This window comes from Curcuma longa, chromosome 20 (assembly GCF_044706935.1).
Source record: "Curcuma longa cultivar G26 ecotype Majalengka, Jawa Barat chromosome 20, ITB_CL_G26_1.1, whole genome shotgun sequence".
Taxonomy (NCBI): Eukaryota; Viridiplantae; Streptophyta; class Magnoliopsida; order Zingiberales; family Zingiberaceae; genus Curcuma; species Curcuma longa.
The window spans coordinates 11,204,190-11,216,904 of NC_133880.1; the positions used below are offsets into that span (position 1 = coordinate 11,204,190).

Consider the following 12,715-nt stretch of genomic DNA (forward strand, 5'->3'; position numbering starts at 1 on the left):
AGTTAATATTTTAATAATCAACTGTTATTTGATTAGTGATAAACGAGTTAAATTTAGAGGGCTTTAATTCTTCCTTTGAATTTTTTACTGTATTTAAATTTGTAAAGTCATACTCATATTATTTAAAGACATTTAAATTTGCTATTCTGGCTTTGTATGTGAATCATTTAACCTCAAATATTATATAGAATCGCCTCTTGATTAAATTCTAAAAAATAATACGTTAATAAAAAAAAGATAAATGTAAAGGGCTTTTAACTCTTCCTTTAACTCTTAGCTAGGTGTTTAAATTTGTATAATAATATTATCGAAAGAAATTTATATTTGTTATTCCAACTTTGGATGTGAATTATTTAACCTCTAATATTATATATATATATAGAAACGCCTCCCCATTAAATTTCAAAAAATAATACTTTATTAAAAAACAATAATTTGTGTTTTTGGGTTTACTAAATCTCACAATTAGTCCACTCACTTCCCCCTTTTAGATTGTGGAGACTGGGATAGATATGCTATCTTTCCTAAATCGTATAGTTTACGCATTATATATTATATTGGAGGAGGGTGCAACATTCTCAAGGAAGTTTCTCCCATCAACAAGTGGACTAGTCTCTTCATCTCTCTATCCTGGTGAAATTCGTAAGAAGTTCACTCGCATGGCGATTTTCAGAACCTTTTCCTTTATGAGCTACTAAACCTTCAAATTTGAGAAACCCAGTAGCTTTATTTGATCACGATTTACTTTCAACATTTCATTTTTAAGCATAATGAATTGAAATCCATATGGAACAACAGGGATAAATGGAGGGAGTGATGAAGTGCTCGGCGAATTACGTACCTTTGACGCCCATAAGTTTCTTGGAGCGTGCCGCTCAAGTTTACGGCGATCGCACATCCATCGTTTACGGTTCGATCAAGTTTTCATGGGAGCAAACTCGAGAGCGATGCCATAAGCTCGCTTCTTCACTCGTGAGCATCGGCATCTCCAGCGGCGACGTCGTAAGTTTGGAATGCAAATTTTAATTATATACAGACCGGTCAGTTCATCAATCAAGCTAATTAACTTAATGGGATCCCTGTCGGAGTGCAGGTGGCTGTCATCAGCGGAAACACCCCGTGGGTTTATGAGCTCCACTACGCTGTGCCTATGGCCGGTGCCGTCATTTGCAACATCACCCCTCACTATGGCCCTGATATCCTCTGTGATCTACTTTGTCGTTCCAATGCTAAGCTTGTCTTCGTCGACGATCGTTTCCTGGACTTGGCCAAAGATGCCCTCCGCCTCCTCTCTCCACTTCGGACTCCCACCCTCATTTCGATTTCAGGGGCGTCGTCGGATGTCCCTACGTCGTCGGCTGTGGAGATGGACTATGAGACCTTCCTAGGGTCTGGAGATGCTGAATTCAAGGTTCGGTGGCCGGCAGATGAGTTCAACCCTATAAGTGTCTGCTTCACCTCGGGCACCACAGATGCTCCCAAAGGCGTCTTACACAACCACCGAGCTGCCTTCTTGAACACCATCGCCACCATCATGCTCATGGAGATGGCGCCGGGAACGATCTTCCTCTGGACGTCGCCGATGTACCACTGCAACGGGTGGGGCTTCGTGTGGGGCGTAGCGGCACAGGGAGGAACGAATGTGATACTCCGCGACGAGGCAACTGCGGAGGCAGTATTCGATGCGATCGAGGAGCACGGTGTGACGATGTTGAGCGGGGCGACACCGGTGCTGGCGATGCTCGCAGCAGATAGAAGGGTGTTATCGCGGCGAGTAAGCGTTCTAACGGGAGGGGCTCCTCCTCCTCCTGATGTGCTGATGCGAATGGAGGAGCAGGGTTTCCGGGTGACGCACTCAGGAGGGCAAACAGAGACCTACTGTTGTGCGGTGTACTGCATGCGGCGGCCGGAGTGGGAGGAACTACCCAGAGAGACCCGAGCAAGACTCCAAGCACGACAGGGTCTACCACATCTCCTCCTCGCCCAGGTACATATACGTATGCTCCAAATTAAACCCACACACCTATTTCAATGATTAATCAATCATTAATTTGATTATTCATTCGAAACAAGGTGGACATCAAGGATCCAGTGACCATGAAGAGCGTCCCTTCCGATGGTGTCACAGTCGGTGAGGTGGTGTACCGGGGCAATAACGTGATGTCCGGTTACGTGGATCGTGGCGCCACGGAGGAAGCCTTCCGCGGGGGTTGGTTCCACTCTGGTGACCTTGCTGTTCGCCACCCAGATGGATACATCGAGTTTAAAGACCGTTTGCTGGATAGGGTGGAGCGTGGTGGCCACACCGTCGGCACTCTAGAGATTGAGAGTGTCATCTACGGGCACCCGGCAGTGATTGCGGCGGGAGTGGTTGGGGTCAGCGGCGATAGTGAAGGCGAGGTCTTATGCGCATTTGTGGAGCTAAAGCAGGGACATGAGGCAACGACAGAGGATATCTTAGAGTTTTTCCGCCAAAGGTTACCAGACAGCAAGGTGCCAGAGATGGTGGTGATTGGGAAAATTCCAATCACATCGACAGGGAAGATCCAGAAAGCGATACTGCGGGAGAAGGGAAAGGAGATTTTAGCGTCTTCCAGTTTCAAGAAGGAAGAGAAGGAGATGACGAGAGCATGCGACCCAGTGAAAGAAGAAAAAATATAATTAAACAAAGCCATGATAAATAAAGATAGTGGGTATTGAAATAAACAGGTTGTTATGAAGAAATGAAATAAAGATATTTGGAATGGAACTTGGGTGTGTTATAGACAAATGCTCTCAATGTTTCATGTGTTTAGTAATGTTTGAAAGGATCTAAAGGAAGGTTAGAGGAGGTGAGTAGCTTTACTCACGCCAAATAAAGTACACAATAAAATATGTCGTAGAGTTGAAAGTGAACCACTTAAAGGCTGATTTATCTTATGCTTGTACTTTTGAGTTTTTGTTTTAGTTTGTATTTTCATTACGCACTAGACCAGCATAACTCTCAAATGACCAAAATCAATATGCCCTCATTCGCCTCCTCTAGTGGCTCATTCAATCCAACAAGTGGAATCAAAGTTACATCTACTTAGATAGGTTCTAATTTCTCAAGTTTCAAACTTTAGGGGTCGGAGAATTGTGTTCATCTCTTGCTCCTTCCCCGCATCTCGTGGGTTATGAAAATACACACAAGTGTCATAGTCATGTATACATATTAAAGTCGGATCATAAATCAAATACGTCATATAATAAAAAGAGATGGATAAATAAAAAATGAGTGTCAACAATTTATCAAGCTACTCATTCATCCTAGAATATAGAGAACTATTTCATGGAGATGGAGTTACAATACAAAGACATGAAAAAAGATATTACACAACTCAAATCAAAAAGACAAAAGAGAGAAAGCTTAGTCATTATGTGCGTCAATATCTTCGAATGAACTCCAAGCTCTTGGGAGGACAGAATCTTGATGGCTCCTTGAAAATGATGCTCTTCTAGAGTTCCTTCTCACAAGGAAACCCCATTTATGCCTCAAAACGAGCTCTATGAATTCTTTTTTAGCCTCCAAAGCCTCTACAATCAGTCTAAATTTGATTCATCTTTCCAAAAGTGTTGGGGTGGCCACTCCATACCACAGTCGTGTAAGCTACTAGTGGTGGTAGCTGTGAGTAGCAATGGGAAACACGATCATGCCAAAAGGCACTAGCCCGTGTTTTCCTTTGGAAATCCAATTGTTGCTCTATTTTGCATCTAACTTTGGCTAGAGGAACATGCCCATGTCATGAGACACGTCTAGAGTGTGTTCCTGGGGACTCTCGTTCCAAGGCTTCTTTAGCTCCAATTAAGCTCCAAATTCACATCCTGTCAACAAAAAGTGCAAAGAACAAATCTCCAAACAAAAAGGATGAAAACAATGCAAAAGTAATGAATGTATGTTGAATATACTGATTCAAAGAAATAAAATGCATGTAAAATAATATCAAAAATTATACATGAAACTCACACATCAAGCAAAACCTACAATCTAAATCTATGTGTATGAATGATACATCAAAATTCCTTGCAAATTTATCAAATCTTATCCAATAATTTCACTATTGAGCAAAGGCATACAAATCATCTTAATATGTCCTAACATGAAAACTCTAAGTGCACAGTGCAATGTAACTCGATTCTCAAGTTTCAATCATCAATCCTAGTTAAGTCATCATCTAGCCGTGTTCTTAATGCTTCCGGTGATAGACACTTACCTACCATATGTAAGGTTCGTCCCCCTCAAGATGTTATACATTGTCTACATAAGGTCTTAAAGGATTACTTGATATTGAGAGAAACTGATAGGTATTTTTCATTAACCTAACTCGGTCTCAAAGGGGTATCATATCATTTCCATCCATGATAACTATTTTTTTATCCTTTTTTTCACACACTACATAATTTTTTTATTTTGATTTTTTTAAATGAGTATCACGACCCGAGTATTTTTATAGTAACTAAAATGCAGTGAGGGGTCACTTAGAAAAACAAAGGTATTAGTCCATCATTATGAATCATAACTATTCTTGAATAAATTGTTGGTGTTGGGAGCATCACAGTGAACTCAGTGTTTTGATGTATGACTAAGTGTAAAGTTAGATTATTATGAGCTGATAATTTTATATCAAGTAAGCAAGTTACTTGACTGATGGAATCCCTAGTTGGGAATCAAGTAGTTGGAAGTCTTGGTTGGGAACCAAACAGAAAAGTCCTAGTTGGGAACTAGGTAGACAAATATAAGTGGAGGCAGCTGGAAGTTGTAGCTTAGTAAAGCAAGTCCAAATGGAGGCAGCTGGGAGCTATGGCTTGGCAGAGCAGGTCCAAGTGAAGGCAGTTGGGAGCTATGGTTTGACAGACAAGTCCAACTGGAGGTAGCTGAGAGCTATGATTTGACAAATCACACTAGATGGATCAGTTGGGAGTTGAACATCTAGCCAAGCTATATGTGAGTAAAATTAAAATTAATATCATACTAATTACGCATATCAAGTGTAGGGAAGCAAAGTTCAATGATTCTAGACAACCAGGAGGGAGCCGGGGCGATTGATTGGAGATAACCTTCGACCGTTAGAATTGAGGTTGTAGGATCGGTGGGTGCGCTAGAGGAGGTGAATAGCGCTCATCATTCATTAGTTCTATTACAAAGACTAGTAGCAAAATTAGTAAATAAGACAGGAACACACAAATTTTACTTGGCTCCTAACCCTCCAGGGTTAGTACGTCCAAAGCCTATGTACGGGAAGGCGCATGTCCACTAATGGTCTCCTTTTCGGACGTTTGTCCAGAGGCAGAGAAATTTATCTTATAGTCCAAAATATAATAAATGAAAATACAAATGTAAGACTTAAGAAATATTTAATCAAGCATCGTGTAGTGGCCGATCCAGAAGACTTGAGCATCACACACTCCTCCTGAAATTTTTCCGATTGCACGAGCCTGACTTCGTTCGCATTCAGCAGCACAGAATGAAGATGTATGAGAGTATTAGTTATTTTCTTAGGGTGCACATTGAGACTTTTATAAAGACCTTTTCGGACACTTGGATTCTTGTCTCAGTGTTTGGATATGATCTAATCCAATCTCTTCGATCTTTATCAGGGTCAATTCTTCTTGATCCGGGCACTTGGACCATCCAGGTGCCTAGAGTAACATTCAGACGCTCAGATCCAGTCAACTTGAGTTTGACCTAAATTGACCCTATGCTTGGTTCAACTGCTTCTGTTTGCTCCTCTTATGCTTCCTCCATCTTGCTTCTAGTTCCTGTTCCCTATAAGATCAGCATATAAACAAACAAGCAACCTAAGTCTACCTGTAGTCCGTCTGACCTACTAGGCTTACCTAAGTCTTACTCTGTAGGTCTAACCTACTAGCTTACCTGGCTTAAGTTCTAGTCAGACTAGTCACTTCCATAGGTAGACTTTCCACCTGTCAAATATTTTATTTAGATTTTCCCTTGCCTAACTGCAGTTAGGACTAGTCACTTTCATAGGTTGACTTTGTTGGTGCAAGGAGCACTAGGTCATTTCGATGTTTGATAATACACCTAGGTCTGATTAGTTTGATCAAGAATTGATTTAAACAGGACCTAATATTTGAATATGAGTGAAGTCTAGTCATGTCAGTTTAACCAAAAGACTAGCGAGAAGTTCTAGTTGGTTAGGCTAGGCAGTGGAAGTCCTGATCGAGAGGATTGGGCAGAAAGTCCTGGTGAGTGAAGCTAGGCAGGAAGTCCTAGTGAGTGAAGCTAGGCAAAGAAGTCCTAGTTAGAGGCTAGGCAGTGGAAGTCCTGGTCTTGAGGACTAGGCAGAAGTCTTAGCGGATCAAGTGCACCAAGTGAAAGTCCAAGCAAGTCGGGTGGACTAAATGCATGGCAGGAAATTCAGGCAGGACAGGTGTGTAAGATACGAGAAATTTTGGGATTAATTGTAAATAATTTAGCCCTAACTAGTTAACAAGAATTAAGGGGGTTAACTATTTCCTCTAATAATGGTCATTAGGGGCTTGATTAGTATTAGATTGGGTTATAATTTGGGTTAATGTTGAGCCCAATAAACCCAACCCAATAAGCCAATTAACCCAACCCATTTAGCTAGCCAAATTAAATGAAACAAGTGGATCGAATCTACGATCTGACTTAACCCGTTAACCCGAACCCGTTAAGGAAACCTTAAAGCCGTGCGATTGCGACTTTCTTCTTCCTGATCACGAGATCACGATTTCTCCTCTGCTTCATCCTTCCTCGATTGCGCAATTACGTTTCTCTAAAATCGGTGCCAACGTTGAGGAGAATCATCAGCGATCAAGAGCTCTGGCTATTGAACCCGTTGCTTGCCGGAGTAGGTGGTGGCGATCTACGCGAAGCGACGGAGGAGCTCGGATCGATCTGGATCGGTAAGGTGATTCCTAATTGAATCCCTATTTCCATTGGGTTTTGTAGTCAGATTTTGAAGATTTGCTTCTTGATCGGCAGATCGAAGGGTGCCCTTTGAATTTAGCTGTGACTAGAATCGGAGGAATCGGGGCAGAGCTTGGTTACGGCTGAGTTGGATTTCTAGGGCATGGATTTGAGGCAAGTCTTTATTTGAACCCGATTAGTTCTTGCTCAGTAAGGAATTTTATGGATTGATCTGGTTTGATGGATTTTTGGCTGTGATTCTTCTGTGGTTGGTTGATCTGAATATTTGGGTTGTTCTTGCAGTTGATTAGTTATTCTATTGGAAGTATAGATCTGTTAAGGATTCTGGATTTTGAATCTATTTGTGCTATTGGGAGTTAATCGATTTTGGTTGGGTTACTGTTCTATCGGGTGTGTGTTTCGGTGTTTAGCTGGAATCAGACAACAGATCATAACAAATTTGAGGTGAGCCCTTTCGATTAGTTCTTGATCAGTGATGGTTAGGGTTAATGAATTGATCGGCTCTAGGGTTTGTTGATGGATCGAGCTCTGTTGGTGATTAAAATCAAGTTAGTCACTATTGGTTTTGAATTAATTTGAGATTAGGATAATCTAATGGTTGTGGTTATTAACTTGTTAACATGAGTTGGATTTGGATCATATTAGCTTAGATTCGGTTGTAATACTTGAATTATAAGTGATGAGTGGTGTCAATTGGACTTGGTTGGGTTAATTCAGCCGAGTTGAGTTAATTGGATTTGGTTATATTAACCTTAAATTCAGCTGGGATTTATGTTGTTGTAAAAATTTAATATAATATTATATTTAGAGGATATTGTATTTTATAAATTGTAGGACCTTGAGTTGTTGATCCTATTATATATAGAGATTTTATTGGGGGGTTCTTATTTCAACAATTCGTCATATTAGGTGGGTACCTTGTACTTAGTCAATATAGGTTTTATTAGTAGTGCATGACTTGTTGTTATCCTTATTACACTCGTTGCTTGATACATAACTGTTGACCTTTGCTTTGATCTAATTGCTATCAATACAGTCTCATTTCTTATTTGTTGATCTGGGATGGCTTGTTCTGGTTGATGTTGAGTATATCTTGGTAGATGTAGTCATTATTTGTTGAACTGTGCATTATAACATCTACATGCTAGTAGTAGGTGTTGTTGATTGTTATTGTTGTTGTTGCTCTCACTAGACCATTGTTGATAGTGGTACAGGAGTGACAGCATTATAGTACTGTGTTAGTGCGATCAAGACTAGCTAGATAGCTCTCCTGGGATACTGCCCCTCCCCCTCATGTGTAGTTGGTCTGTTGTTGGAGTGGATGCTTCCTGTTATGCACCCCAGTTCATTGTGTGGATGTCTGGGATGTTGAGTGCAGATAGTGACCAAGAGCTAGATAGCTCCCCTGAGATATTTTCCCGCTCTCCACTCACATGTAGTGGTCTGTTATTGAAGTGTGTTCAGTTGTCTTGTTTAGCGCCCTAGTTCACTGCACTGGATGGGTGTCTGAGGGTGGCGAGTGCAGACAGTGACCATGTATGTTACTTGTGATGTGTGTTGCATATGCACATGTATTTATTGGTAGGTTATTTTACTACATTTGTTGGTAGTTTATTTACTGTATTTTTGTGTGTGATTGTTGTACTTGTTTGATATATGATTGTTGCATTACGTGACATTACATGCATTGTTTGAATTTGCATGATATTTGTTATATGTTATGTAGTATTATTGACCTTGTTCTTTAAGTATCCTTTGGAGAGACTGTATATCCTTTGATATCCATGTTTATTTATATATATGTTATGCACTTCTATCTTGTATCCCACTAAGTATTTTATATTCACTACCCAGACCCTAGGGTTTCCTTTCTATTCTTCCCTAGGTAGCAAATAGGGAGATTTACTTTGAAGCTTGGAGTTCTGCCGAACTGCCCCCATCTCACAGTAGGAGAAGTATCAGTTTGGGTGACGTCGGGCGGGATAGCGATTATCCCGGGGGCAATATTGAATCCGTAGGTTCGACTGCGAACGTCGGAAACAATCTTCTAAAACCTGTTAATTCGAAAGAATAACAAGAGATAGGGAAATAAACGGCATTGCCGAAATTATTATTAAACCGAAACTTCCTCCCTAAACATCAACTCATAACATGTTTATATAGACCCAAACTCTAAGAAAGATTCCTTATAAAAAAAGAAAAATTTCTTAACAAACTCTAAAAGAAAGATTCCTTATAAAAAGGAAAATTTCTTAACAGACTCAATCCTAAAAATCCTAAACGGATTTAAAAAATTCTAAAAATACAAAAATAGAACTTTTCAAAACTACTCTAAATACCAAAAACTCCAAAAATAAAAATTATCAAAATTAATAATAAAAATCTTTGGATGCTCCTGCATCAGTCGCCCCAGGTTGAAAGAAACTCGTCCTCGAGTTTAGAGTAGTGTCAGGTGGTCGCCCCGGAAGAAGATCGTCTTGCACCAAATTAATAAAATTAATTGGTTGCTGGGCTTTAGAAATCTTTATCGATCCGCTGACAAATATGACATCAGGAGGCCACGGGTTGATCATCTTCCTTTTTGGTAGCCTCAATCGTCCTTCTTCAAAACCCAAAAGAGAGGTTGATAGTCTCGATTTCTTCTCATCACAGCTCAAAGGGGAATATAGTTGTATCGGAAGACATAAACTAATTATGTTGCTAGATGCTCCTGCATCAGACGACCCAAGTTGAAAAGAACTCATCCTTGAGTTCAAGATAGTGTCTTCAAAATAAAATATCTTTAAGTGCTGATGAATCAAAAGTCGTCGTGTAAGTGGTGGAATAGGAGGAAGATCCTCTGATATTAACTCAGTCAAATCTCTAGGTGGTTGTTGTACTTCTTCCTGAATTTGAAGATCCACACCAATTTTATTGACACCTTCATCATTTTGAACAAAACTTGAACATAGGAGCTCTTTTCTGACAACGGTGTCTCCATTGAGGGAATTCTCAGTGTTCAAAACCTGCAACACATAGTCACCATCTTCATTGACAAATTCATCATCATAAAGTACCTCGTCATATATTGGATCTCCAATTAACTCGGTCTTATTTTCTTCGTGTTGAATGAATTGGGCTGCCGAATCAATGCAAGGTGAGGCAATGGAGATTCGAACTTCATCGATAGATGATCCATGTTGCTGATTGCCGTCGGACAAAGTGAGCTTCTGGTCTTCGATCAATGCTTCGTCCAGGTCTATCTCTTCTTCGTCAGCATCGTCATAAACTGGATCACCAAATATTTCGATCTTGTCATCATCTTCATCGCCTCCTGTGATCGGACGATCAAGAGAGTAGGACTGATCGTACTCGATGTTATCGAGGTCCTCATCTTCATGGTTGTCCTCATCGTCGTAGGAGGAAGGGGGGACATAGAGGTGTTGCAGAGTCGGTGTTCTTTTGAAGTTGTAGGTGGTGGGGTGGTTGATCCCAAATCCTTCAATCAACTGATAAAACTCCTTCGTGGGATCATTGACTGATCTTGCATCCTGCCTCAACGTCTGATATCGTTGAAACACCGTCTGAGTATAGTCGAAAGGAAGAAAATAACTCTTCATCTTTTTCTTCATTTTCTCCCAGTCGGTAATTTTGGTCTTGCCTTGTTTCTCTCGTGAGCGTCGTAGTTGTTTCCACCAAGCAAATGCTCGGCCCTTAAGTTGGATGATAACCAACTTTACTTTCATCCGATCAGGCACCTCATTGTAATCAAAAATACTTTCTATTTCGTTGAGCCAATCAACGAATTCTTCTGCTTGAAAAGTTCCTGAAAACTCAGGTAAATCAATTTGAAAACCGAAGTCTACATACCGTTCTTCTCGACCTCGACGATCCGCGACCCTATCAGGGTGGTGGTAAGGATTGTCAAAGGTAGATACAGAATCAGAAGCACGGTCATAGCTCCTTCGATCTTCAAAACCCTTCGTTACCAGACGCTGGGTTAATTTTGTGACTTGCCTCCGCAAATCCTCAATTGTCTCCTCTTGCACGGTACGAGCTTCCTCTATCGGAACCTGATGAATGCGACCACGACCGCCACGTCCACGACCACGACGACCCTCCATCGGATCTGATGCGCTCTGATACCAACTGACGCCGGGCGGGATAGCGATTATCCCGGGGGCAATATTGAATCCGTAGGTTCGACTGCGAACGTCGGAAACAATCTTCTAAAACCTGTTAATTCGAAAGAATAACAAGAGATAGGGAAATAAACGACATTGCCGAAATTATTATTAAACCGAAACTTCCTCCCTAAACATCAACTCATAACATGTTTATATAGACCCAAACTCTAAGAAAGATTCCTTATAAAAAAAGAAAAATTTCTTAACAAACTCTAAAAGAAAGATTCCTTATAAAAAGGAAAATTTCTTAACAACTCAATCTTAAAAATCCTAAACGGATTTAAAAAAATTCTAAAAATACAAAAATAGAACTTTTCAAAACTACTCTAAATACCAAAAACTCTGAAAATAAAAATTATCAAAATTAATAATAAAAATCTTTGGATGCTCCTCATGTAATCGATAAATAACCCCACCAGATCATCCATCAATTGATTGTAGACCTTTCTCTTTGATTTGAAATGCTTCAGTCAACAGTCAACTTGCAAACATCTGTTTGCTCTTATGTCAAACCACGAATTCAAATTATGCTATAGTTATCATCATTCAATTGTACATGTATAGTAATTGATTGTATACAAAACTACAACCTTCATGGTTATTCATGGTATCATTAAATCAATTTCATAAATCATACAATCGATTGAACTCATATTATGAATTTAGACTTATTCGAATTCAGAGTTTGCACTCTCCTTATTGTTACTTTAATAAGAAAAATGATACGCTACGTGAAAAATGTAGTATGAAACTCTACATGACACACTCAACTGCATAGATGTGGGTCCCACTGTGTGTCATGTTAAATTTCATGTTATATTTTTTATGTAGTGTATCATTACTCTTTTAGTAATAGTCATGACTTAACCTATCTATTAGTTGATTCTATCCCATTCTAAAGTTACAATCACTCAAAGCTCTTAGTTTCAAAAATATTATCTCTTGTCACATGACTTCTCTATCTTCTGTACTTTCATGCTTAGAATCTTCTCATATCCGAGGCTTCCATTTGGCATGAATTTGAGACCTTTAAGATTCTCTAGGGCTTACAATCCAAAAAAGAAAAAATAATATAGGCAAACTTTAGAGCTCTAAAAAAATGATAAATCTCAGTCAGTTTCATGGACTCAATCCCTGGGGGTGGCCGGTCCGGTCCCACGGAAGTTTCCCACCGACCACCAGGGTAAATCGGGAAGCGCATACGGCGGTCAATCCAGATGTCCAGCAACCTTTGATTGCGTTCCCCATTTGAAAGAAAATTCTTGCAAATACGCCGTAATTGGGAATCGAACCGTGGGTCCCTGGGTCACAACCCGGATGTCCTACCATTGCACCATTGTTCCGGAGAGCTCTAGGAACACAAAGGTGTATATTTGGCACAAATATGAGGTCTCTATGATCATCAAATACTTTTAACTAAAAATGTGTAATTACTCAACTATAAACATATATCTGGTTGGCTAGAGTAACTGTAGTTAATTTTTTAGTTGATTGATGATTAAACAATAATGAGTTTTGATAAATTTCAAAGTGTGACCTATAATTTGAATAATTTTGAAAGATGGGTGTGTGATTTGATAATTGTCATAATTAAATTATTCAACGGATATAATAT

General features: G+C 39.8%; 1 protein-coding gene across 1 annotated transcript; it reads left to right on the forward strand.

Moving 5' to 3' along the window:
* Nucleotides 1-804: 804 nt before the first annotated feature.
* Nucleotides 805-2,661, forward strand: LOC141813048 (butanoate--CoA ligase AAE1-like). The gene is made up of 3 exons (XM_074700955.1): nucleotides 805-1,002; nucleotides 1,094-1,987; nucleotides 2,074-2,661. Exons 1-3 carry the CDS (start codon nucleotides 805-807, stop codon nucleotides 2,659-2,661), a joined length of 1,680 nt encoding a protein of 559 aa, XP_074557056.1.
* Nucleotides 2,662-12,715: the final 10,054 nt, after the last annotated feature.